The 25788-nt window shown below is 50.2% G+C and overlaps 2 protein-coding genes across 7 annotated transcripts; one reads left to right on the forward strand and one right to left on the reverse strand.

Annotated features, from left to right (window-relative positions):
• The first annotated feature begins 4890 nt into the window (after positions 1-4890).
• On the forward strand, positions 4891-14636 carry LOC117649097 (inactive rhomboid protein 1). 2 transcript variants are annotated; one of them, XM_034391531.1, is made up of 15 exons: positions 4891-4960; positions 6481-6667; positions 6765-6908; positions 9358-9498; positions 9604-9815; positions 10046-10201; positions 10283-10466; positions 10552-10626; positions 10708-10869; positions 10987-11013; positions 11253-11341; positions 11426-11687; positions 11764-11864; positions 11969-12122; positions 12199-14636. In XM_034391531.1, exons 1-15 carry the CDS (start codon positions 4950-4952, stop codon positions 12631-12633), a joined length of 2340 nt encoding a protein of 779 aa, XP_034247422.1. In that variant the 5' UTR covers positions 4891-4949; the 3' UTR covers positions 12634-14636. The 2 variants fall into 2 exon arrangements, with proteins under 2 accessions (XP_034247422.1, XP_034247424.1); XM_034391533.1 differs by lacking the exon at positions 10987-11013 and having other exon boundaries at positions 12199-12633.
• Positions 14637-14926: 290 nt separating this feature from the next.
• Positions 14927-23812, reverse strand: LOC117649096 (histone-lysine N-methyltransferase EHMT2). Of its 5 annotated transcripts, none has more exons than XM_034391527.1 (18): positions 23659-23799; positions 23350-23440; positions 21607-23100; positions 21459-21524; positions 21160-21242; positions 20626-21077; positions 20355-20546; positions 19405-19472; positions 19089-19318; positions 18729-18901; positions 18442-18600; positions 18156-18362; positions 17923-18067; positions 17728-17839; positions 17477-17648; positions 17312-17390; positions 17054-17229; positions 16825-16972 (listed from the first exon to the last, which is right to left on the reverse strand). In XM_034391527.1, the coding sequence occupies exons 3-18, from the start codon at positions 23078-23080 to the stop codon at positions 16825-16827; spliced, it is 3936 nt and encodes a 1311-aa protein (XP_034247418.1). In that variant the 5' UTR covers positions 23081-23100; positions 23350-23440; positions 23659-23799. The 5 variants fall into 5 exon arrangements, with proteins under 5 accessions (XP_034247420.1, XP_034247418.1, XP_034247419.1 ...); XM_034391528.1 differs by having other exon boundaries at positions 23350-23514; positions 23659-23790; XM_034391530.1 differs by lacking the exon at positions 23350-23440 and having other exon boundaries at positions 20421-20546; positions 23659-23812.
• Positions 23813-25788: the final 1976 nt, after the last annotated feature.

Here is a 25788-nt window from a genome sequence, read left to right on the forward strand (position 1 = left end):
CGCCTCCAAGTAATAATAAAAAAATATGAAAGGATTAACTAGAAGGAAAGCTTTTCATCATGCCACCGAAAAGGGGTGCGCGCCTTTTTAGGAAGGGCTGTAATTTACGGCTGTGGAGCTCGCCGATTTCATTTTTTTTACAAGTGAGTTTTTTTTTGTGTGCGGTTTTTTTTTAATAATATATAAACGGTGTTGGCGGCGTTGCATGCGGCAGGCGCGGCGGTGCTAAACCGCATGAATCAGTTGCCGCGCGACGGCCTCGGGCTGATTCCGAACAGAGCCCGTCTCGCTCGCACTCGCTCGCACTCGCGGGCCGCCCGGCTCGGCCCGGTCGCGGTGCGAGAGAGACAGAGCGACGACGCAGTGTTGGGAGCCAGCGCGCTGCATGAGGTGGAGTCCACTCTGTGGCGGTGGCGGCAGTGGCGGTGGACAAAACACGTTAATGAGGTCGCCGGCGTCGTGGCCTCGCGCCTCCCCGTCCCCGTCGTCGTCGTCCTCCTCGTCGTCCTCCTCGGGCCTTGGGCGGCGCCACGGTCACCCGGTCCGAGTCTTGAGCGCCCCGCCCCGCCGCGCCTCGCCGCGCCGGGAACGCAATTATGTTAATGCGGGTGAAACACTAAAATCATTATCGCGGCAGCAAAGGCGGCCGGGGCGGCGCGGGGTGGCGCGGAGTGGCGGGGCCGCGAAGGACAACGCGACGGTCTTCATCTGCTTCGAGACCGCGCGGCCACGTCGCCATGCCCCGCCGTGCCGCCGTGCCCCGGCCGGGAACAAAGGCACGTGACGGATTTTATCCCCGCCTTTTGACGGCGTCCTATTCAGCCCCGAACCCCCTCCCCTCCCCCTCGCCCATAAATAGGTCACGTGCAACATAAACGGCGCCTCAAGTGCCCTCGCCGCCTCGCCATTGTGGCCGGTAGCGAGGTGACGTCGGCGACGTCGGCCTTCGCCTTCGCCGCAGTGGCAGCGCCGAGGCAGAGGGAGCGGCCCCAAATTCGACAGGTGCGGCCAGCCGGGCAGGCAGCCCGCCAGCCCGCGGGTAGGCCGGCCGCCGGCCGCTGTGCCGCGCGGCTGGCCTATGCTGCGCTTGACGGGCGCCTTGGTGCGGCCGCGGCGGCCGAGCCGTGATGAACGCGGCGATGATATCCGTTCCGGGACTCCCGGCGTGGCAAGGCGGCGCGGCCGAAGCGGAGCGCCAAGCGGAGCGCGAAGCGGAGCGCCAAGCACGGACGTGGCCCGGACGCCGAGGGACGTGCCGCGGCCGCGCTAATGTTGCCTCAGTCCGCGGACCGACGCCAAAGGGAGACCCCCACGCCGTGGTCCCCGAACGCAGCCAGTCGGCGTGGAGCCGCCTCGCACTGACCGCCGGCCTGGCTCTAATCAACCCCTATTTTTATCACCGTTCTTTTCTTTCCTCTTTTGCTTATGCTTTTCCCTCCCCTCCTGGCCCTGGCGGCCCTGGCGGCCTCGAACGCTCGCGAAACGCGTTGCGCCCCGAGGCCCATCGTGGTGTTCCCCCACCCCTTTCTCCCTCTTTCTGATTGCTTTCCCCAAATGACATCGTTCCCAGCAGTCTGAGTGTGTATGGGCCACGCCGCTACGCCGCCGGGGCCCGCGCCGTTTCTTGCTTCCCCACAGGTGCTACTCTCCTTTCCAATTTATTTCCCGGCCGCCTTGTTCCCCGACGAGCCTTGCCGTGTCGAGCCGGGCCGGGCCTTGCCGCGTGGAACGGGGCCACTCCGCCGTTGCGGGGTGCCCGCCATGCCCGGCCCGGCGCGTTGCGCGTCGGATATTCCCATATCGCGCACGCCCGGAATACACAACTAGCCGTAAATCTCTTCCGCACCAGAAACAAATTAAGGCTTCGTGGCGCGCAGCGCATGCACCGGCCGGGCCCCGCCGAGCCCCGCCGCCGCGCCTTCGGTGTCCTTGTCGAGCACCGCCGCCCGCTCGAGGACACCCCCTTCCTCCAACACACCGCCCCGCCGCCTCGATGATCAGTTTGCCCAGTGCTCCGAGTGCTCCGTCAATACCCTGGCCGCTTGGCGCTTGGCGCTTGGCGCTTCATCGATACTGCGCCCTGCCGACTGCGGACTGTGGACTCCATTCAAAGCGCGCCGCGCCTCGCCTCTCATTCTGCGTAACAGCGTTCTGCCCTTCTGCCGCCCCGAGCGAGGCTAGGCGAGGCGAGGCCGCGCTTTTTTCATCCAGCGCTGCCGGCGACAGCTGAAGGACGTCCCTGCAGATAGTGTCACTTCTCGGAAATAAGAGGTCCTTGGCGGTGCCTGGCGGTGCCTGGCCGCGCGGCCGCGGCCCTGGAGCTGGACGTGAATGCCGTAATCGCGGTGCTCGGCGTGGCGCGGCGCGGCGCGCGGGGACGGCCGGACTACGCCGTGCCGCCGCCGCGCCCCGGAAATGGAGGCCCGAGTTTTGACGGGGGCGTTTTTGTGCGGGCAGGAGCAGAAGCAGGAGCTCCCAGGGCGGCGGTTGTATCCTTTCGGACAGCCGCCCCTCCCACTGCCCCTACCCCTTCCCCCCGCAGCTCCTCGAGTCCACGCCCTTGGAACTCTCGCCGAAGGGCCGAAGGGCCGAACGGATGGCCTGGATGGCCTGGACTCTGGACTCCATACCCGACACAGGTCGCGATCGGACCAGCCGGCTGTTCCAATATGCGCCAGCCGCGCCAGCAGGCGCCCCTTCCCCTCCTCGTCCCCCAGGGTCCCAGGGTTTCTCATCTCTGCCGCCAGAAGGCCGCCCACGCCCAGGCCCAGGCCGCCGTGCCGCCGTGCCGCCGTCCTCTGCAGGCGCAGGCTTAGCCGCGCGGCTCTTAGAGGGAGGGAGGGGTGACGAGAGTCGGCGAGTCACATCCCATCAGCAGCAGAGCGGGCAGGGAGGTCCCGGCGTCGTCCGGCCAGGGCGTGCGGGGCGTGCCTCGCAAGGCGTGCCTCGCAAGGCGGCCCCGTGGCCCACTGACCCAGGACACAGCGGCGTAGTGGCCGGCCTCGGGCCCCGCGCCGCCCCGGGCTTTGGCGCAAGCCACGCGGTTAGTCCGGGTGGTTACAACGTTACTGCCCCGGCGGCGCAGCCTCGGCTAGCCTCGGCGCAGCCAGCAGCCGGCTCTGGAGCTTGGCGCGGCGCTGGGCGGGGGGCTTAAAGAATTGTGTTATCCTTGCCCTCGTTGCTGGGCTTGCTGGCTGGGTGCGCGGAGCGCGGAGCAGGGCGCCTCGTGGCTTCGCCAAGGCCTAGCTCCATCTACTCGCCCCGCCCCGCCCGGCCGTCAAGGGCACGAGACGAGATGAGCTGGGGCGACATTCCTCGATTGGGTCTCCAATTGGGGACGACGCGGCGGGGCGGCGTGGGGTGGGGCGGAGTGGAGCGGCGCGCCGGCAGCACGATACCACGGCCATCATCAGCATCAGCTTCCCGGCCGGATGGCTGGCTGCCTGTCCGCCCGGCTGGCTGGCTGGCTGGCTGATCGAATAGGTGCACTGCAAAACCAAATTTTGGCGCGTCGCCTTCCCTTTCTTCGCGCAACTGTTGCTACCCCGCCTCGCCCCGCCTCGCCCCGCCCGCGACCTACTTAACCACCGCGCGGCTCCCCTGTCGCCGTTTCCAGGGCCGCGCGGGGCGCCCCTCCCTCCTCCCCCCTCTCCAATAAAACGGGCGGCATTTCCTCGCGGCCCGGGATTTATAGGCTATTATCGAGTGAGCGATAACAGTATACACACTGGACCCCAATGCCCGATGGGCCTGCCCGATGGGCCGGTGCTGGGAGTGCTCTTAATGCGACCGAGCGCCCTCCAGCAGCGCCTACTACTCCGGGCCGTCCTTGAAGGCGAGGGGGAGGCGGGGCGTCCCCAGCCCCACCCGGCGTGGGTGCTTGCTGCCGGTCGTGCCGGTCTCGATGTCTGCTCTAATTATGCCGCCGAGACGAGCCGAGCCGGAGCCAGCTGATTCGATACTCTCACTGGTGTCTCTGATTACTCGCCCCGGCAATTTCCCGTCCCCTGGCGGGGTCCTCGCGTCTGTGTGTGTCAGTGTGTTCAGTGTGTGCGTGCGTGTCCCCGGAGTGGCGCTGCTTCTACCGAGGGCGATGACACTCGACGCCGTTCTCCACGCCGCCTCCCCTCCGACTCGCCCTCGCCCCTCGCCGTGAGGGTGTTACGTGCCGCATTACCTGTGCCATGAGAAGGCAAGGCAAGGCTGGAGGCCTGACTGTAGGCCTGGCTGTAGGCCCCTGGAACGGATTTATCGCACCAACGTGTCAAGTCGGTTTGGCGTTGGCGCGGGCCTGGCCCTCAGGACCCTCAGGGCCCTCAGGGCCTGCAGCAGCGCGCGTGTTGACTCGGCTTTGACGAAGCCGAGCGAAGCCAGCCCCGCGGGGACGCGGTGGTCGGAACAAGCGCGGCGTACTCGTCCTCGTGCTCATTGGCTGTGTTTTTCTGTCGCAGGAGGGGCGTCACGGGGTCCAGCCAGCAGCAACAGCAGCCCGCACCCTCGCCCACCCCTTCCATCAACGTGTCCAGGTGGGTGTCTGCACTCCAAGTGGCTTGTTGTCCGGCCGCTTCGGCCTCGGCTTCGGCGCGCTCACTGACGGCCTGCCTCCCTGTTGCAGCGCCGACAGCCAGCACAGCACGGCCGTGCTGCGGTCTCAGAGCGCCCCGGACAGCGGCGGCGGCAGCGGCGGCAGCTCGACGGTCAGCACCACGACGGCGTCCCTGGAGCCGCCCGCGTCGCCCCTCAAGCACCCGCACCACCTGTCGCCGCAGATGTCGGCGCCGGCGGGCGTGGCCACGGCCAGGACGCAGGCCGGCTGCACCGTGGCCTTCTCGCAGGACGCGCGGAGGATGTCGGCGGGCGCCAGCACGAGCCAGGCCCAGGGCGCGGGCAGCGCGGGCAACGCGGGGCCGTCCAGGCACCGGCTGCAGCGCCAGCAGTCCAAGTCGGAGATGGTTCGCAAGTGAGTACACCGTTCCACCACCCCCGCCAAGCTGACGCTCGGGAAAGAGCGCGCGCCCTCCGAACGGGCCGGACCAAAAAACAAGGAGAAAAATGGATTACAAGCCGGTAGGCTCTGGGCCACGCTACCGCGCTGTCGGGCTGGCAGGCTGGCACACAACAGCGCCGCGGACGGGATGGGATGGGGGATCTCCCCCTCGATCGCGCCATTCTCCCCGACGACCTTAAATCACCCAAAATAGCCGCCCCGCCCAGACGGAGTGCCGCGGTGGGGCGGGGCGGGGCGGGGCGGCAATCGAAAAACAAACAGGCCTGAAGAGTCTCAAAGTTAATCGAGCGGTGCATGATCTGTTGCCCGGCCTGGCTGCCTGGCTGGCTGACCCGCCAGAAACAATATCCGCGCGGCACGTCTTCGCGCCTGGAGCAGCCTGGAGCAGCCTGGAGCAGCCTGGAGAGGGAAGTAATCCCTTTGTCCGGGGCGGTGTGCTGCTCTGCTGCTCTGCCGCTCGGAGACGTGGCGGCTCTTTCCCGTGTATCATCTTCCCCGCGCGCGAGGGGAGGGAAGGGGGGGGGTGTCTGATGTGTTTTCCGCCGGTAAGTGTGATTTAAGTGGGGCAAGCGGCACATGGCTGCGATCCCGGCCGAGCCAAGGGCTGGGGTGGGGGCTTAGCGGGCAAGCACGGAGCTGTGTTCCTCCATGACGGAACACACACTCACGCACACACCGTCTCCCCTTCCAGCGCGCCTTGCCGCCTTGCGCGGTGCGGCGTAACATATGAAGCCTGGGCCAGGGCGGGCGGGGCGGGGCGGGCGGGGCGGGGCGGGCGCGGGGCTGGCAGCTCTGTTTTACGGAGGGTAAAGAGACCCCCTCCCCTGCGCCACGGCCACTCCACAAGCCACACACTGCACGTGTTCCAAAAGACAAAATACTGCGGGCGGGGCGGGGCGGGGTGCACCTGATAAGCGCGCCGTAAGACTCTGACGAACACGGTGGGTTTAGCCTGGTCGCAGACAAGAAGGGGGTCATGCTGATCCCCGTCGCGACGCGGGCGTGGGTGCGGGGCGCGCGCTAGATCGGGCTGGGCCTGCCGCGACGCCCCGGCCTTCCGCCCGCGCCGGGCGAGGGGCGAGAGAGGGCTCTAGCTCGCCCTTGCTCGCTGTGGCTCTAGCGGGGCGCCCAAAGCCAGCAAGCCAGCAAGCCAGCGGGGCGCAGCGGGGAGATTGAATGTATAATGTAGTCCTACGGGGCGCCGCGCTCGCCGCGCTGCGGTCCGGGCCGCGCACCTTGAAGACGCCGCGCGGTGCCATGGCTGCGCGCTGCGCGCTGGCGGGGAACAAGGGGAAGTGTGTCTAGCTAAAGCCGCCGCGGTGGTGCTGGTGGGCGCCGTCGCGGAGGTCAGGGGTGGCGGACCGCACCGCTCCCCTCTCTCCGGAAATGGCGGAAATGGAAGCCAAGGTGTGGTCGTCGGCAGGAAGCCTCGACTGCCAACTCTAACGCGACCCTGCTTTTTGCATTTGCAGCTACATCAAGCGCGAGACGGCGGCCTTCTTCGGCGTGGACCCCATGCAGGAGGAGGCGCAGCGCGCGCGCTGGGTGGACCGGCGGAAGCGCCTCGCCACGCGGCGGTACGGCGACCTCAAGGACGAGTACGCCATCGCGCCGTCGCTGCCCTCCACCCCCGTGACCCCCGTCACGCCCTACGCCATGGTAACCGTCACTGCCTCGGCACTGCCTCCACACGGCCTCTCTCCACGCCGCCACTTGCTCTAACTTTAACGCGCCGTCTCCTCTCCTCTCCTCGCAGCAGTCGCGCCTGGCGCGCCCCGACGTGCTGCCGCAGTCCGGCACCCAGGACGTGACCGACGCGGCCCGCTGGGAGGAGCCACCCGTGCGCCGGAAAGAGTCCGTCGCCAAGATGACCTTCAGCGGCGTGGCCTACGTCGTTTCGGTGAGCATGTGTGTGTGTGCGTGTGTGTGCGTGACGAAGCTGTCGACGTGTCGCCTAACTCATGCGCCAGGGAGGCTCTTCTCGCCAAGCTGTGCGCGACGCGGGGCGCGGGCCCGGCTCTGTGTTTGTGTCCCACACCTGCACAGGACAGCTAGACGAAAGCGGGGCGCGGCGGGGCGGGGCAGGGTGGGGTGGGGTGTAATGAGGGCGTAACAGAGGAACACCATTAGTGGAACTGGATGAGAGAGCTCCGGCGGCTCGGCTCGACTCGGCTCTTCATCCCGGTGCCCGTGTGCTCGCCTTGGTGCCCTGGTGGTGCCCTGGTGGCCCCCCGGTGGTGGTCATGGAGGGGGAGGGGAGGAGAGGGGGCGTCCCAGCTGCATACTTGGCGCGCATTCCCAAGCCCTGGAGAACCGAGAACAGCGCGCCGGGGCCGCCGCCGCCGCTGCTGCCTGCTTGCTTGCGCTAACTTAGAGCGAGCCCGCAGTCCGGGCAGAGAGGACCGTTGTGTTGTTGTTTTCGTTTGTTGAGAACCAACAACAACAAGAAGAACAAGAGCAGGACGGCGACAGCGACGCGACGACAGCGGCAATATGCAGATGTGGGTGCGGGGCGCGGCACTGTGTGCGGCACACGTCGAATCGGGGCGCCGCGACGCAGTGACGCAGTGACAACACTCTAATTATGGGGTGCCCAGAAACTGGGTGCCTTTGTCGCCTGCCCCACTTTTCAGGGTGCCAAATGTCGCCCAGTTTCTGGGCACCTTTGGCGCTCAGTCTCGGGGTGGACTAATCATGCAGTAACCGGCCCTCTCCCATGGTAGAGCATGCACAGGTGTCTAGTTCCTGGGCGACTAAGGTGCCCAGATTCTGGGCACCTTTGGTACCTTAGTCGCTGCTGAGCCATGGGTGAAGGCAGGTTCCTTAATGGTTTGTCCACCCCGAGACTAGGCGACAAAGGTGCCCAGAAACTGGGCGACATTTGGCACCCTAAAAAGTGGGGCAGGCGACAAAGGCGCCCAGTTTCTGGACACCCTACATTTAGAGTGAAGCCGCAGGACGAGGCGACTCGCCGAACAGCGGCGCGGTCGCGTTGTCGCGGATTAGCAGGGCAGTGTGTAAAGCGTTAGACCGCGGCGGAGTCAACGCGGCGCCGTCGTCATCGTCGCGGTGCGCCGCGGTGCGCGCCCTACCATCGATCGCTGCCAATTAATTTTTCCCTTCCCCTACAGCCCCCCCCCCTCCGCCCTTCCCGCTTTTGTTGTCACGCCGTGTTTTGCGAGCTGTTCCATCAGCGCGGCGTGGCGGCGTAGCAGTGGCGTGGCGAGCCCTCCGCGCCCCAATTGGCGTGTGTCCCTGCACCGCGGCACCGCGTTGGCCTCGGCCGCGTCGCCCGGGCTGGTTTGCAGTGGCGAAACAATAACCCGTCCCCCCTCCCTTTTCCCCTCGTCCCCTCCAGGCCGACCGGCCGCGCCCAAATTCATGAACGTGAATATTGGAAAAGTTGCCCCCGCGACCTCCAACCGGCCGACAGGCAGCCCTTGGACAAACACATTATTTATCACGTCGCTCGAGAACGACGCCCACCTCTTTTGGTGTGTGTGATTGCGGCCGTGGTGGGCCTGGAACGCTGCGCGGTGCTGTACCACGTCGACCACGTCGCCTCGGCAGCGCAGAGGAGGAAGCCGTGGCGGTAAAAACGCGCTCTTTCCGCTTTCCCTCAATAAGGGCGGATGCTTTCGGCCGCCTGCCTGCCTGCCTGCCTGCCTGCCCCACGGCCCCGCGGCGTGCGACGCGAGCCTCACAGACTCACAGCCCTCGGGCGGCCTCGGGTCCTTGCCTCGGAGGCGGGCACGGGGACGACGACGAGGACGACGTGGCCCTTTGGCAAAAAGGAAAGGGTGTGGCAGAGCTGAGCGAGCACTATGAATAAATAACACAATTTGCCGAGAAGGAAGAAGCGGGTAACGACACACCGCATCAGCTCATGCATATTTACTTCCCCCTCCCCGCCCCCTCCCCTCCCCCTCCGCGCGGCCCGCCCCGCTGTTTCCGTCCCCCGTTTTATTTCATTTGAAAGCAGATGAACCGCACTGCTTGCATGCCGCAGCGATAAATTCCAGCCGGAAGAACTGGAATACTCAGCGGCCGGAAGCTCGGCCTAAACGGCGACGGACCCTGCTCACGGTGGCAGTCCTGGCAGTCCCAGCCCAGAGCCCAGAGGCCTTTAAACTCTGGTATTCCAACCGGAACCTAAATGGAAATGTATCATCCGTTTCCCTCTAGTTGTATTCCAACTCGGATTGTGTCCTCGGTTGCGGCCGGAGTGGATACGGGAGGCTGAGGCACTCAACGCGATGTGCGGGCGTGGGCTTCCCCGTTGAGTGTGTGGGCCGTGGGCCGGCCGTGCATGGTGCATGATGCTCACTCCGGCGTGCTTCTTGTTGCAGCGGTTGGCGCGGCAGCGCGCGCGGGAGCCGACGCTGTCCAGGACGCTGTCCAGGTCCATCCAGCCGGCGGCGCAGTCGGAGTCCGCGACGCCGTCAGTGCGCTACCGCGCCCAGTCGCCAACGCTCTGCTCGGTGCAGGAGGTGAGTGCGGACCAGGCCGCCTGGCGGGCGTGTCTCTGTTCGTGTACTGCGCCATTGCCAGTGGGACTGCAATCTACTAACGCGTTACTGTGATCGTGCCCGCAGCCCTTCTTCGACGTGCTGACCCGGGACTCTCGCGACCTGGGAGACGGCGGCGGTGCCGCGGCCCCGTCCGGCGAGCTCAGCCACCTGCTGGACTCCTCGGCGGCGGCCTCGGCCCCGGCCCCGGCAGCGGCGGCCATGCAGCAGCGGATGGGTGTGGGCGACGCCGTGGACTCGAACCAGTCCATGCCGTACCACTTCCAGCACAGGGACAGGTGAGTGGAGTGGAGCAGACAGTGGAGTGGAGTACGGAGTTCAAGAAGCGCCCGACGAGTCGAGGGTAGGCAGCCGGACCCACAGCGCGCACCCGTGCGCGGCGCGATGCCTACGCCGCGGATCGCAGGCGCCTGGCCGCGCTCCCCTCCGCTCCACCAAGGCTTCCCTTGCTGGCTTCGCCGCTTCGCCGCTTCGCCTTCGTTTTCACCTTTGCTTCTCTTTTTCGCAGGCAACCCAAGTGGGCGAGGCAGAACACCTTCTCCAGCGGCGACAGTTCGAGCAGGGAGGTCGGCATGTCAAGGATCGGCAACTCGTTCCTGGAACGCGCCTTCGACAACTCGGACCGGCGGCAGTACGGCATGGGCGTCGTGGGCAAACTCTTCGGGTCGGTTTCGGTTCCGAGGAACATGAATCTTACTGTCAAGTTTCAGCTCGGAGAATTCATTTGTATTTTTGTTTGAATCAGGCGATCGCTGAAACGGTCCGTGGCACGACAGCCCCGAGTGAGAGAACAGCTGGAGGACATCGAAGACCACCGACCTTACTTCACGTATTGGGTCACCACTGTTCAAATCCTTATCCTCTTTATATCTATTGCGTGTTATGGCTTTGGCACAATTGGCTTCAACTTGAACCAACGCTCGGGCCTGGTACGTACACTTTAAACAAAAGAGCATTGAAGATTTTATTGTTTTGAATATTTTTGATATCATATGTCTCTTATTGCTTTCACAGGTTCTCACAACAAGCCTTTCCCTCAAACAAGTGGACTACTCTGAACCGGCCAATTTTTGGATTGGACCTAGAGCAGTGAGTATTTCTCTTTTATTTTAATTTTTCTAATATACAAGGCATCTTTTGTACTATGAATGTTTGTACTCTCTATTTCAGGCTGACTTAATACATCTAGGGGCGAAATTTGCACCATGCATGAGGAAGGATATAAAAATTCTCAAGGAAATAGATGAAAGTAGATTAAAAGAAAGGAATACAGCATGTTGTATAAGAAATGATGAATCTGGATGTGTACAGAGCTCCCGAAGTGATTGTTCAGTAAGTATCATCTGTTCATAGCTTGTTCCTATTCTCTGTCTGTCACTTGTCAATACTGCTCCTCACAACTGTGGTATGCAAATGTGTCAACTTGTGTTGTCTCTTTTCCCTTTGCTGGTCTTACCTCGGGGAACGAGATCACCGGTATGTCTTGTATTGTGTGATGAAGAAATTTTTTTAGAATGCTCTTAGTATTGTGTGTGAAGTAGATATTCTTTTAATTTCCCAAATCCTTAAAGACTTTACTTAAGTGAAATTTTTATTTTAGTTCCTTTTATGACTGTAGAGAGAATTCTTCTGCTGTATTTGGGTCTTTGCCCTATAAGTTCACACTTTTGAATTTTTTTAATCATTGTAATTAATTATTTTATTTACTTTTGCAGTATACAATAGAGACCTGGAAGAAATGGAGCAATGGGAATGTGGGTCCAGGTGGCCGTATATCAGGTTCCGTTTGCGGGCTGGATCCCAAGTATGTTGGATTTCCTGGTGCATTAAATAATAATAGTAATAATAACATTAGCAATATTTTCTAAATTGCATTCCTAATGTGCAGGTACTGTGAGGCCCCAGCTTCTATAGCTCCTTATGAGTGGCCAGATGACATCACAAAGTGGCCTATATGTAGAAAGACAAATTCTCGAGGTTCACCTCAAAGACGGTTCCAATACAAAGACAAAGCTGCTGAACATATGGTGTGTGAAGTCATTGGGCATCCCTGCTGTATTGGAATCCATGGGTCGTGTGAAATCACCACAAAGGAATATTGTGACTTTGTGAGGGGATATTTCCATGAAGAGGCATCACTGTGCTCACAGGTATGTTCAAAAATCAATTCACAGTAAGTAAAAAATTTAGGAATCAATAACTTATGGACTTTTCTTTGTTCTCTAGGTTTCCTGTTTAGACGATGTTTGTGGTATGATACCTTTTTTGTCACCTGAAATCCCCGACCAGTTTTATCGTCTGTGGACTTCTTTGTTCCTTCATGCAGGGTAAGTTTTCAGGGCAACTTTTTATGTCCTTTTCTTATATTAATTTTTTTTTTTTTTTTTTCTAATACTACTTGAACTTATTGGATGTCATTGATGATTCACAGGTTGTTCCATCTGGTTATAACCATAGTGATCCAATATTTTTTGATGAGAGATTTAGAAAAGCTCACAGGAGCATTTCGTATTGGCGTCATCTACATGGGTTCTGGAGTAGCAGGGAACCTTGCAAGTGCCATATTTGTTCCATACAGAGCTGAGGTATGATTGTCAGATATGAATTCTAGTTTACTTTTTAATGCACTGCATTGTCTAAATCACACTGTGTTCTTTGCAGGTTGGGCCTGCTGGGGCGCAATTCGGACTGTTAGCGTGCCTCATAGTGGAAGTACTGAATGTGTGGCCCATGCTAAAAAGGCCAGGTCATGCAATGTTAAGGTTACTGGGAATCACATTGTTTTTGTTCGTTCTTGGCTTAGTGCCTTGGATTGACAACTATGCACATTTGTTTGGATTCATTTTTGGATTCTTATTATCATATGCTCTCTTACCATATGTGTCATTTGGAACGTATGACCGTCAACGCAAGATAGCACTGATTTGGGTGTGCCTGTTGTCTTGTTTATTCCTATTTGCTGCGCTTTTTGCGCTATTTTATGTTATTCCTGTCTATGACTGTGAAATTTGTACCTACTTTAACTGTCTCCCTCTAACGAGGGACTTCTGTGCAGAGCAGAACATTAATCTTAAGCGAGATGATGGTTTAGTATGACGATTGTGTATACGGTTGGTCCGAACCGTACGCTCATGTTTCCTTGCCCTTTCACCTGCCTCAATCTACTCTGATGTTGGACTTGTTACTGGTAGTATTTTCAGAGTTTCACTTTTTATAACTTCATTTTAGAACATATCGCATTCCTTTCAATTCTGCTTCGTTGCATGAATAAATATAGCTTTTGTCACTGGCAGACAATATTTGGGCCAAGAACGAAATTAAGGTGTACTGGTTTCTGATGAAGTGTCTAGGAGGAGAAAATCTTTAACAGTTATTGTGGCTATTTCTTTTTTACTAACCATGTGGTACAGTTCTCTTACACCAGAGCAATATTTTCTTTCATGAAATAGACTGGTCCTTTATTCACATATTTTATGCATGACATGACAAAAAAAAAGCGGCACAAATGAGTACTTTTCATTGATCCTCTTATTTTATTTCTTGTGATATTTTATTGTATTTTTTATTGATTTTGATCACAATTTTATTTGCATTTATATTTCTTCTTTTATTCATTGCATTACTGCTCTTTCAGACAATGTGGAGTTTTACAACTCACCTTACAAATGACCGTATGCTCAAGTCCAGTGCTTTATTCAACGCACTGACTCAGTTTTTCATTTGTTATCGTTGTGTGTGAAAATTGTTACCTTATATTTAAAGCTGTGTTCTCCTTTTTAATTTTTTATATAAATCAGTGCAGTTTGTGGAAACCTTAATATCTGGAATCGTGTCAAAACACTTCAGCATCAGAATAAACTAAAAAATTCATCTTTCAAACAGATCTTTGTTCCAAATGTAAGGTGATGAGTGTATTGCTCAAATTGAGCTTGATAAAATAAGAGTTGGAACCAAATGTTTTTCCAGTCAGTGCCTTGATTTAATTTACAATGTACTATGCTACAGCAAGAATTCTGTAATGAATTTTTATCACAGCCAGCATGTTATTTCAGAGCAATCATCTCCTGTCAATAAGGGAATAGGAGTTATAATAAGAGTATTTGCATGATCTACTGTGTAAAATTGAAGTCAGAAGTCAGATGAACACACAATTTTATCATGGAAATCGGTTATATCATTTTCACATGTGTTACAGACTTCAGGCTGTGTTAAATTATTAGAGTAATAATGAGTGGTAAACTCTTTCCAAAAATAAACTGCAAGTTATGAGGTTCATGTTGTTTTGGATACGTTGTTCTGCGTGCTACAAGCAGAGTGAAACCTGTGCATCAACTGAAGATTTCTTCAATGGCAAGAGAGGCGGAGCGGCAAGATTAAATGATTTACCAATCGTGTGCTTACAGTTATTAAGTGTTCAGAGCATATACAATTTTTCACCTCTCCATACCATACAAAGTGAGCAAAGACTTTGCAGTGTCTACGCAATTCAATTTTTTCTACATTTTAAGTAACACATTACTAAGTAAGACCACCCCAAAAGTGTCTATACTGTTAGCAATTAAGAAAAGAAGAACATTGCCTTAGCAATGGTTTTAGCCATCATGTACAGTTTGTGATAAATATTTATTTCATTAAACTATTCTGTTTTTGAGTTAAATTTAAATTATTTTACCTCTACGTCAGTTTGCCACAAGTTAATGGATAAGCTTTCCATACCCTTTTGAAATGGTTAATGTGATAATCTTTGTGGCATAGCTTGCATTATAACTGTAAGTTTATGCCATTTATATTATGTCTGCTTGATTGAGGCATAGAGTCATTTTAATTTCTGTTTCTTTTGTTTTTCATATCAAGACTGCCCCAGGTTCTTGCATTTCTTGTCTTCATCTCTTTTAATTTCTGTGGACTATGCAAATGTGGTAGACCACATTGTGTTACATTATTCTGTCTTAGAAAAAAATAAAAACTGTATGCTTGTGTGTTTGTGTACCCCAATTATGTACATGTAAGTATGCATACGCTGCATATTAAACTGTATATAAGATGTGGATATGCAATGGATGAATATTAAATATGAGACTGTTAAAAAGCTATCTGGAGATTTTGTCGTTCTTATTTCTGATCGCAACTTCCCTTAACTTTCATTTAGGAAATATCTGTTGCCTAAGCTCTCCTCCCCTCGCTAGGTCAGGCGCGGACCCAGGATTTGCCTTGCAGGAGTAGCCATGTTCGGTGGCTGCATGTGTGAAGTCAATCACTCAGCAATTTGTTTGCCAACTGTCCCGTAGCGACGATCCCGCAGGGCCCCCAGGGCGGTGAAATCATGGTCGAACCTTACTTAAAGGATATGTTTATGTTCTGTTTTGATCTTATGGCTCGACCAACAAAATACAATTATTACAGAGTGTTTATTACATACCACCTTACACATGACATGCTTTGCGACAGATAACAACAATGCACAGGAGGGTACATGGTAGTTCCCAGATTTAACATAATTAGGTTGTGTATCAGGAACAAAGAGAAGGAAAAAACAAATTTTTGGTAGATAACAAAAGGAAACCCTTTCACAGTTGGGCTATTTAAAGGAGAAAGGTAGAACCCAGAGAGACTTTGAGCCTCTCTAGAAAAACTATTAGAACCTACATCAAAAAAATGTTACATAACTCAATAATCTCGATAAAAAATAAACAGTAGGAAAAAGACACAGACTAGAGCTTAACACAACACATGTTCATAGAAACAAGCCATAAGAAACCTAAATAACACATGAGGTGGATGTTCAAAAACGAAATTGATACTTCCAGCAAATGAGCACCATGCATGAAGTCCTACATTACATCTTACTTCCCGTGTAAAATGAATGATGCTTGAGAAGATCAATATTGATTACCTTCTTCAATTTATGCTATTACAGCATTTCACTCAATTTCATACAACACTCAATATGAACTCAAAGGAAATACAAAGACTTAGTCCTATAATATAGTAACGGTAAATTCACAATGTGTACAGTACATGGATTGCTCAGAGAAATCAACACATGTCATTAAAGTCAAGTAAAAGTCAATGGATGAAAATTTAATCACACAGGCTGCACAATTCGTCTAAATCTATATCTTTTTAGTTTAGTTGGTAACAGGTACATAAACTTAAAGACAATGGGGATGATTGAGATAGTTGAACACAAAAGGCGCGTCTACATGCACATAAAAAATACTCAAATTATCAATTGTGAAATAAAGTTTCAACAAAAACAAGAAGTTTGAATACCGATGCAGAAACATTCGGCTACAACAATAATCAGAAAAAAAATTGTTTTACAGCAGATAGCAAAACAACAACAATGAAAATAAAAAAAAAACATAATATAACTACCTTCTCATTGACTAAGCATTTTGCAATGGAAAGCAATAACAGCACCAATTGAACTATAATTCTTGGCATCATCAAGAATCAAACCTTAATAATATCCGATAAATTAATGGGATTTCTCATTACAAGACAAAAGAAGGGATGGGGGACATTGAGCTCCATATAAATCTTCAAATTATTCAGCAGTGAGCCGTTTTGGGACAAAAGCAAACATTCAATAATGACATCCGACAAAATTAAATTGTTATTCAAAGTTTCAAAGCCTCTGAGATCAAACAATAAACAATAAATAAAGATTCAAAACAGTACTTCTGACAATACATTGCTAAACACACCACTTTCTAAAATCTTAACTCAAAATGTTGACATTTTGGCACAAGATTTATTAGTACAAATTTGTGACTGCAGATTTTTGAAACCTGCATGCACACTTAACTTCATGGTTAGGGCTCAATCTTAGTGCTATATAGCGCACAGGGTCAATCAAACAACTGCAAGTTTGCTTAAAGAAGTCTATTCCATCATCGACTCATTTTCTTGGGATAGGAAAAATATTATAGATTAAAAACCTTGCGGGCTTTTCCTCAAACTACTTAGCCAAAACATAAAACATGAGCACACCTCAGCAAAAGAATCAAAACCACTGAAAGCATTTCCATTACAGAATTAAAAACAAACGTAAAGGTTGCACTTAAACTAACTCAAAGTATACACACAATCAGTTTTGTGCAACGCCTTTTGTCAATTTTAAGTCTTTCTTAAAATATAATTCTGCAAATGATTATAGATCTTAGCAGATATGATATCTACAATTTCATTTAGGCAGTGACTCACAATTCGGAGGGCAGCATTGAACTAACTAGGTTAGATAAATTCTTCTTATGAACTACCATTACAAAGCCCAAATCTTCTTCATGTGACTAATTCCTCCTCTTGTTTCCGGTTGTATTCAGCAAGAGTTTGCTTGATAGATATTTCAGAGTACTTACAATTTGGTGCTCCACAAGTGCAAGTAAATGATTTATACTTGATTATCCAAAATTTGTCACCATAATCAAACCTAGAACATCAATATTTTAGTAAATGGGAGAGGAACACCATCAAAATTTCATCACAAAGGTATCACACAAGAGGAACATACCCTAACTCCTCTTGAGGTTCAATATCCCTATTTGCAAAGAATGCAATCCGAGGGAAGTGCAAGTCATGGTGACCCATGAAAACACGAACAGGCTGGAGGTTTGGCGCACACATATGATTTATGAAGCGAGCAATGTTACCATAGCGGCAGGCATCAATACAATATGTTTCTCCATCCTGGAACAAAAATAAACAATATATCCCAGCCTAGAAAAAATGGAGGTTAGCAATGCATCTATGTTTCTTTGAGTTAAATTACCCGGTTGTCCAGATCAAACAAATATGAGTCATCTTCCCGTTGATCAGCTTCACAATCCGAAATGATTTCACCAATATATCTAAGGAAAGTAATTAAACATGTTCAAAGTTAATGGTTGGCAAATATGTTTGTTTTTCATGGAAGAACTGGCAAAGGGAAACTTACTCGCACACGTACGTCCCCTTGGGAATAAAAGTGAGGGTACGTACTCCCCATCCTTTGCCCACAGTGCGGAACAATTGAAATCTGACCTTCAGTCCTCTTTGAACTACTCTGTTTCTACACAGCTTTACATTACAAGAGCACATTTCATTGCACTCAAAAAGCATAGGTGGGTCTGCCAGAGAAAAGGACAAGTTTTAGTCAATAATTGAAGACATGTGCAACAGAAATGCATGTGTTCTGACAGAACTCACCAAAGAAATTAAACTCAGGGAGAAGTTTTCCCTCCGCATCATACCATGACTGTAAACTCAGCTGGGTACATTTACAGCTAGTTCCTATACATGTGTCTTCACATTCACATGACTTGAATGGAATAGAAAAAAAATTTATATCAAATGGCTGTTTCAAAAATAAAATGAAAAACCTTATTTAAGTTGATGACTTACCTGAAGAGATGTGATTGCCCGATCTACATGTATATTAGAAGTGAAACAGTTTTCAGTGACATAAACATAATCTCGAGGCTCAGCCTCTTCATCAACCGCATTTAAACATTGTATCTCACTTTCCTCTTTGCCTCGGGTAATATCACTAAAATTGAAAGATATCAGTTAAAAAGTAAATAAAATAGTCATCCTATAAGTAGGCAAACAAACTTCAGTACAGAAGAAAAACTCACTTTGTAAGAATTCTATTGGTGCGCTCTTTTGCAGAACTTGTCATTTTCCTCAATTCAGCAGTGGTATTAATGGCATTGTAACAATCACTACCAACCAAAGAACAATCTAGAGGATGCTGACCTATCCCATTGACAATATCTGGCCTTGCACCTCGCGTCAGGAACAGTAGGACACATTGTAAGTTGTCTTGACGAGCAGCAACATGCCTGCAAACGAAATAACGGTCCTTACCATTGCGAGTCAAGATGCACAGAAAAACCAAAGCACTAAAGGAGGAGTACTTACAATGGACTATCGCCATGGATATTTACAGAATTGACACTAGACCCATGATTAAGAAGCTTTTCTGATATCTCCTCACTGCCAGAAAATGCTGCCCAATGTAATGCAATATTTTCTTCACTATCGCGGAGCAATGCGTCCGCACGTCGATCCAGGAGATAGCTACAAGTAGAGAGCAATGTAAGAATCATTACCGAAACAAACCAAAACTTGTGATACTGTCTGTGCATTGAAATGTATGTCAGTAATAGAGAGAGATTTCGAAACCAAAGATACATAAAGGTAAGTACCTTGCTACAGCAACGTGGCGAAATTCACAAGACCAAACTAGAGCTGTCCACCCTCCATCATCCTTTACATCGATATAACTAAGAGGAGCTTTTCCAGTAGTCAACAAACAATGGCAAATTTCCAAGTCTCCCCGCTTGGCTGCTATGTGCAATGCAGTCATGCCATCTGATCCCTGAACACAAAAATAAGATTTGGTCACACAAGTATTCCAATCCGTTAAGCACAGTACATACTGGATGATTCAGAACAAGCCCTAAGTAAACCACTGCTACAAAATAGTCTACATTCTTTCAGTAAATTTTAACAGTTGAATTTGTGCAGGTAAGACTTTCAGTTCAGTTTAAGACATAAAATAATACCTGATGAGTAACACAGGCTCCAGCTTTGACCAAATATTGTACAACACGCAAGTGGCCATTAAGACAAGCAAGCATAGTGGGAGTCATAAGTTCGCTGTCCTGTGGGTCAAGTTGTGCTCCAGCTTGTACAAGAACATGCACTGCCAACATATGACCCTTTTCAGAGGCAGCGTGCAATGCTGTGCGCATACTTATTTCTCGGTAAATATGGTTGGGGTTGATTCCATGTCCTGGAGTTAACAAATATCAGGTAAAAACTTGTGGTAACCCAACTTAGTTTTAAATAATACAAATATGAAGGCATATGAATACATACGTATTATCTGAACAATTTTCTCTGCATCTCCAGATTTAGCTGATTGGTAAAGATGTTTTGCTGAGTATCTGAATACAAAGAGATAAACAAACATAAGAATTTGAATTCAAAATGACAAGATGCTAAAAAATGGAGAGAAAAAACTAAACTAAAAAACAGGGTTTACAAAGATGACAAGTTCCTGATAGCAAAGCAAGATGTGTTGGGACACATGAAGGTTTTGCACTCTGCAGTCAATAATTTTAATGCACACCAACACAAACAAAATAATCTCATGCAAAATTCTTAGAAAATACCTTAAAAACCAAAACAAGGGACAAGAGTTTGAAAGATCAAACTACAAGGCAAAAAACTAAAAGTCTAAAAATATGGAAGAAGAAACCTAGAACAAACTATGTACATTGACAAGGCACTTCCTTGAAAAATGCTCCAATTTCACAAGGAAGAAATTTCTAAATAGGAAAGAGAAAAACCTAGAGAGCTTTAATATGCATGCATAAAGCAGTTTAAAAACACAAGCTATGTATAATTCTTGTTAAAAGCAGAAATTAACTGAGATTGTTTAAAAAACCTATGATTGGCGAATGGAGCAAATTATTGAACCCCATGGCTTTTGACACTTATAGAAGCTTCCACAGAAGCTTTTAAGTTCTTTTAAAAAATTATGAAAGTACGTAACATAACATAAACGATTGACATTACTATTGTGACAAAGATAAGTAGTTTTTGCTTTCAAATTAATTTTTGAAAAAGGTTAAGTGGAAAAAATAGACTGTAGACAGACCAAATTCCAACTCATTTAAGCTGGAACATCAATTGGAACATGACACTACTTAGCAAAAATGAACCTAGTTTTGAGCATAGACATTAGTATAATTATGCAGACCAAACCTTGTTAAATGAACCAAAATTTCCCATCCGCCAATGGAACTAAAAACATAAAAACAAACCTTGGCAAATGGGCAGAGCGCCCTTCACTGCGCATACTACAAGCATTCTTTACAAGTTTTTCTAACTTTTCTCGCTCTCCTTTGTCCAAGACAGTGGTGGCGATGGGAAGTGTCATAGATATGTTGACAGGTGGTGATTCGAGCTGTTCAAGTGTCTCCGTACTGGATACAAGGCTCATTCTTGCAGAAGGTCTGCAAATAAGATCATAAAAGTTGATGAAATCATGACTAAGAGCATACTTTTTTAAAAGTAGGGAGAAATTTTACTTACGTTTGCTTTACAAGCTTTTGATGAGGCAGGAATACAGGATACTTCTGAACTCCCAAGCTTATACTTACTTCATTTGGAGGAGAGTCTAAGCCACAATGAGGGCACTGGGGATTTCCAGCAATTAAAAGTTGGCAATCACGATGATAATAATGTAGTGCTGGACACTGCACAAATCGTCCTTGAGTACAATAATTTCCACAACCTGGGCAACAGTGGTGTCTCAAAAGACGTTGCCTATGTTGCTCACAAACCACAATATAAGGAACACGAGGGCTAGGACGGTAAAGTCTGGCAGATTCGGATCCGCCCACTGCATTACAACAGCCTATCAAGCGACCTTCCAGGGAATCAACAGCCTGGCACATCAGACTTAAATCACTTTCTTCAAAAGCATCTTTACGTACATAAAGATTTGTTTTAGATTGGCAAAGACACAGTCCAGCAGTTCCAGCCTGTTCAACAAAGAGCAATGATAGCAAATAATCCACAACAAAATCTTCAAAAGGAAAAAAGAAAAGGTAAACAAAACCTTACACCAATAGAAATGGCAGTTGATTCTGGATGATTAGCATCTGCAGGTGTGTCCCCAGGACTTGGTGACGGTGACAGGGTATTATCTGTACAGAAAAAAGTTAATGAGTGACATGGAAACATCTGCCTGAGCACCTGAACACAACAGGAAAGGAGGAAATGCTGATGCTGATCTAGCACAATTCGCTCGCGGCATTCCGCGTTCGCTCAGTGGAGCAGGCACGCGGCACGCGGCACACAGCACCTTCCAAGCCTAGGCAGGTAAGCCTAGGCAGAACCATTTTGTTTATCTCTCAACTCACCTCGGCGATTTTTTTTCGACTTCGAAGTGCAGGCATCTGCCACTGCAGGACTATTACTACGAGACTCTGCAAAATAAAAAACAGCTTCATTTAAAAATACTGGCAACAAAAATATCATAAGCAAAACACAATGATTATGGTAACTTACTTTCAGCAGCTAAGCTGTTAGTAGCACTTTTAAAAGTGGAAGAGTTTGAGCTTTCCATTGTAAGCTCATTGAAATAATTTGCAAAATTCCTCTGAGATGGAGCTGAGCGGCGGATGACTTTAGATCTCTTGGTCACCCCACTGAAGGAATAGCGCAAACCACGAAATGGTTTATAGCGCCGCTTGCCAGTCTTAGTATGAGTGCAGGGATTTTCAGCCTCTTGCTTTATGGATATTTTACTTGCAGTATCAGACCCAGTCTCTGAGTTTTCGGTTTCATTATCTTTCTTTACCATGTCAGTGCTGCCATTAATTTGTAGTTTGGGTGACACTGCACTTTTCCCTTTAACATCTGAAGATGACTCTGGGCTAGCAGATGTACTGTCTTGGGATTTATTATGGGAACGTTTATGATCTGGTAATGAATTTCTACTGTCTCTTAAATTTCGCACGGCAACTCGAGTCTTGTCTTCATCAGACTTACCGATAGAACTCAGTGACTTTTCTTTGCGGGCTATGGCATTCTGCAAGACCGACTCTCCTTCTTTGGACCAGCGCCTAGCAGACCTTTTGCGCCAAGTGGTTGGTGCATCTGCTTCAGACCCGCCTTCTGAGCGAGTAGAAGATCTGTTCCTTAATGCACGCTTTCTCGCTATCCGCTTTTTGCGTTCTTCACTACCTTGTGTTGCTACTTCCTTGGCTAGGGGAGGCGAATCATCTGGTGTTTGCACATCAGTTCCCATGGGGTTGATGTCTTCATTGTCATTGGAACAAGAAGAAGGCGTTGGTGTTGTGGGCCCAGAACCAACTGATGTTACTTTACAATTATTAACATTTTCAGGGTCTATTATTACAGTTTCCGACTTCTTTTCAGTTCTTTTTTTAATCACTTCTGGTTTAATTACACTGACCATTTCAGCGGTCTTCATGGTCTTGTTTCCACAGGTTTCTTTCTTGCCTACACTCTTCTTGTCTACTGTTAATTCAGACATGTTGCTCTTTGGAAGAGCAGAGTCCTTTTTGGTGCTTTTGGCATCAAGAGTGCCATCAAAACTATTCTTACCGATACTAGAATTTTTCTTGGTACTGACTTTGTTCTCAGCTGTTTCCAACAAAGTGGTATTACCAATCGTGGCATCTCCTTTAACACCAATTTTATTGTCCATACAAGGTTCTGCCACATTAATGTTATTACTTGGATTGTTCTTTTTACCACTTTTAAGCTCTGCCACTGGATCAGAGTTACACGTCGAAGTAATTTTCTTGCTGTTCTTAGAATCTACTGATGATTCACAACTATCACTCTTGTCAACAATAGATTCACTCCTTTCAGAATCTGCTGGGTCCTTGCCATCCTTCAAGGCTGGGTTGAAATTGCCTCGCATGGCATTAAGAACATACTTGATATGAGGTTTGTCTTTGGATGACTTCGATGCATCTCTGAATGAAATCCTAAAATAGTTGGGGTTGCTCATTTGTGCTCTTGAAATGTTACCTGCAAAAATAAAAGCATAGACAAAATTTAGGTATTCAGATAAACAATAGAAACCACCATTGATTAATTGTCATACAAGGAATATTTGTTTATAGTCTCTGAAAAACGAAACCCAATAAGATAATAAAATATCTACAGGCAAAATAATTTTCTTTGAAAAAAAATTGAATAAAGGGATAAAATGATCGCTTTTATTCGAAGTGGTCTAGTCAAGTCAACAGAGTGGAAAACACTTGACGAGAATCTAACCTCTATCATCTCAAAGTGACGTCAGTTGAGGTCCATTTTCGCCAGAGGCTGAGCCCGTGACACGTCAGAAGAGGTGACCGGAAGAAGGAAACTGGCATTGCAACATTGTTGTTAACGAAATACTACAACTCCACATATCTAAAATATTTGCAGTCAGATAAACCACTGTAAACAACGCCGAAAACTGGATGCATCAGACCAGACGATATTCTTAGTCGCCACCCTAAAGCCACACTGCAATCTTCCTCGACACTGATAAACTGCTACATCCCGTTCATCGGCAGATAAATAATTCGGGAGTTCAATTACCTGCGAGTTCGTGAAGATATTTCAAGTAAATATCCAACCAGCTCAAGCTTTCCGGGTCCAGAACACCTCCGCCATGTTTGACACCGACACCGGGCGCAGCGGCGCAAACGGCAACGGCACGGACCTAACCGACCGAGCCTTTGCGAGCCGCGCAACGCAGCCGCCACACCGCCACCGCGCGAAGCGAACCAAAGCGAACGTGAAACCAGTGAAAACGTGAAAGCAAATTCAACCAGGGACGAAGACGAGGCAGGGACGCGATGATTCCAGTCAATTGCAACGTCGCTTCGAGCGAGCAGACTTCCCTAGGACGACTGTCCCTGGCGGAGATGGTGCCGGTGAAGAGTGGGGAGACCGCGTTCACTCGGACTTCCCCCCGGTTCCTGGTCCCGGAGGCCCAGGGGCCCAGGGCCTCGTCAGCACATCACCGCACTGCACATGAGCTCGTCTGGCCCGCGATGTCGCGTTGTCGCGACCAGGGCAACCCAACTGATTGTTTGGCACTGACGTCTAAGTGTTGCGAAAGCATCTACCGCTCAGGAGTAGGCAAAGAGCAACCCGCCCCTTGACTCGCCCGTCCTCTGTCGTGCGCTTGGGGAAATGCAGGGAGAAAGGAGCTACAAAAAACGAACACACTGTATTTTCTTTATCGTACTTTTATTTCAGTTATCGATACATAATTAGGTATGTTTCTTCCATCCTGCAACATGATACAATCGAAATATTATTCCTGCATTCATGCTTGGCACTTTGGTTCTGAAACAATATTTTCATAGAGAGCCTTGTTATACAAACAATTGGGCGTTTTCGCATCATATACATATACATAAGTAACAAAATATGGATGAGATAATCAACTTTGCGCTGAGTTTTGACAGCTCGCCTACCCTTCGTGTTCTGCTCGCATCCTCGAGGGGATAGGGGTAAGGTCATATGGAAGATGTCCATATGACCTTAGGTACGGGGAGGTGGCAGTAGGGTTTCGAAAAATGAACCGATTAAGAATAGGACGCATCGCGAGTTGGGGCGGAAACATGGAAGTCTTAGGTAAAGGGGAAAAAAACTGAAAAAAAAACAGCACACCGAAATGTAGACATAGATACACCTCGGAGATGAATCAAGTTATTTCCCCGCTAGCATGCACGGAGTTGGTATCGGTGGCACTTCACATCAATGACACTAAAGTGGCTCATGTGTTTTGCTCGGTAAGTATCTATTCATCTCACTCGCACACTCACACACACACACTCACGCACGCACGCACTACGTTCGCGCCGTTTGTCTTCGTCTCACAGCTCGAAAAAAGCGACATCACAGTCTGTGCTTTGAGGGCAACGCAGCCCTCCTCTGGCCTTCGCGGCTTCGCGCCCCGGGAAGGCAGGAAGCATGTTAATCACTAATTTGTAAACAACTTACAAATGTATAAAATAATATAAGACCATCGTACGTACAGGTCGCATATTTACAGTAATGTATGTACACCAAATGCCCTCTCTCGCGAGAGTGTATTCGTGGGAAGACCTGTTGTGCTAACACGTCACTGACGCGTCACTGGCGTCTCTGAATGACTTTCACCCGAATTGGTTCACGCCGACTCTGCACGACCGTTCAGTCAGGGTGACTTGAGAGTGAAACAGAGAACAACAAAAATTGCAGCCAAAATATGCTATACTCGATCATGCAGCGAACTTAGTCATGTCTGAACGAGCGTTCTAGTTTGTGCTCCAGCAGCAAATCGTTTGTCGAGGCAAGCGAGTACCCAACAAACACGTCATGCCCCTCTTGCGCCAGGCCAGATTTCTCTACCGGATGTAAAATACTATTATTTGTGCGACCCACGACTTGGGTATTTGCTACCGTAATCCTAACCATACTGATACATAATAGAAGACATAGACAACAAAACAATTAATGACAAGTAAATGCTGCCGCGTCGCTGGCACGCAGTGGCCAGCGTGTAGCTGGATATGTCGATAGGGGAACGCCGGGAGCGGGGCGGGGCGGGGCGGGGCGGGGCGGCCCTCAGTAGTCGGGCGCGCCGTGGTGGCGGTTGTACTGCCGCCGGCGCCCGGGGGAGGCACGCCGGCGACGCTGTGGTCTGCGCAGCCCGCCCCACGCCGCCCCCGCCGA

Source organism: Thrips palmi, unplaced genomic scaffold, assembly GCF_012932325.1.
Source record: "Thrips palmi isolate BJ-2018 unplaced genomic scaffold, TpBJ-2018v1 HiC_scaffold_4, whole genome shotgun sequence".
Classification (NCBI taxonomy): Eukaryota; Metazoa; Arthropoda; class Insecta; order Thysanoptera; family Thripidae; genus Thrips; species Thrips palmi.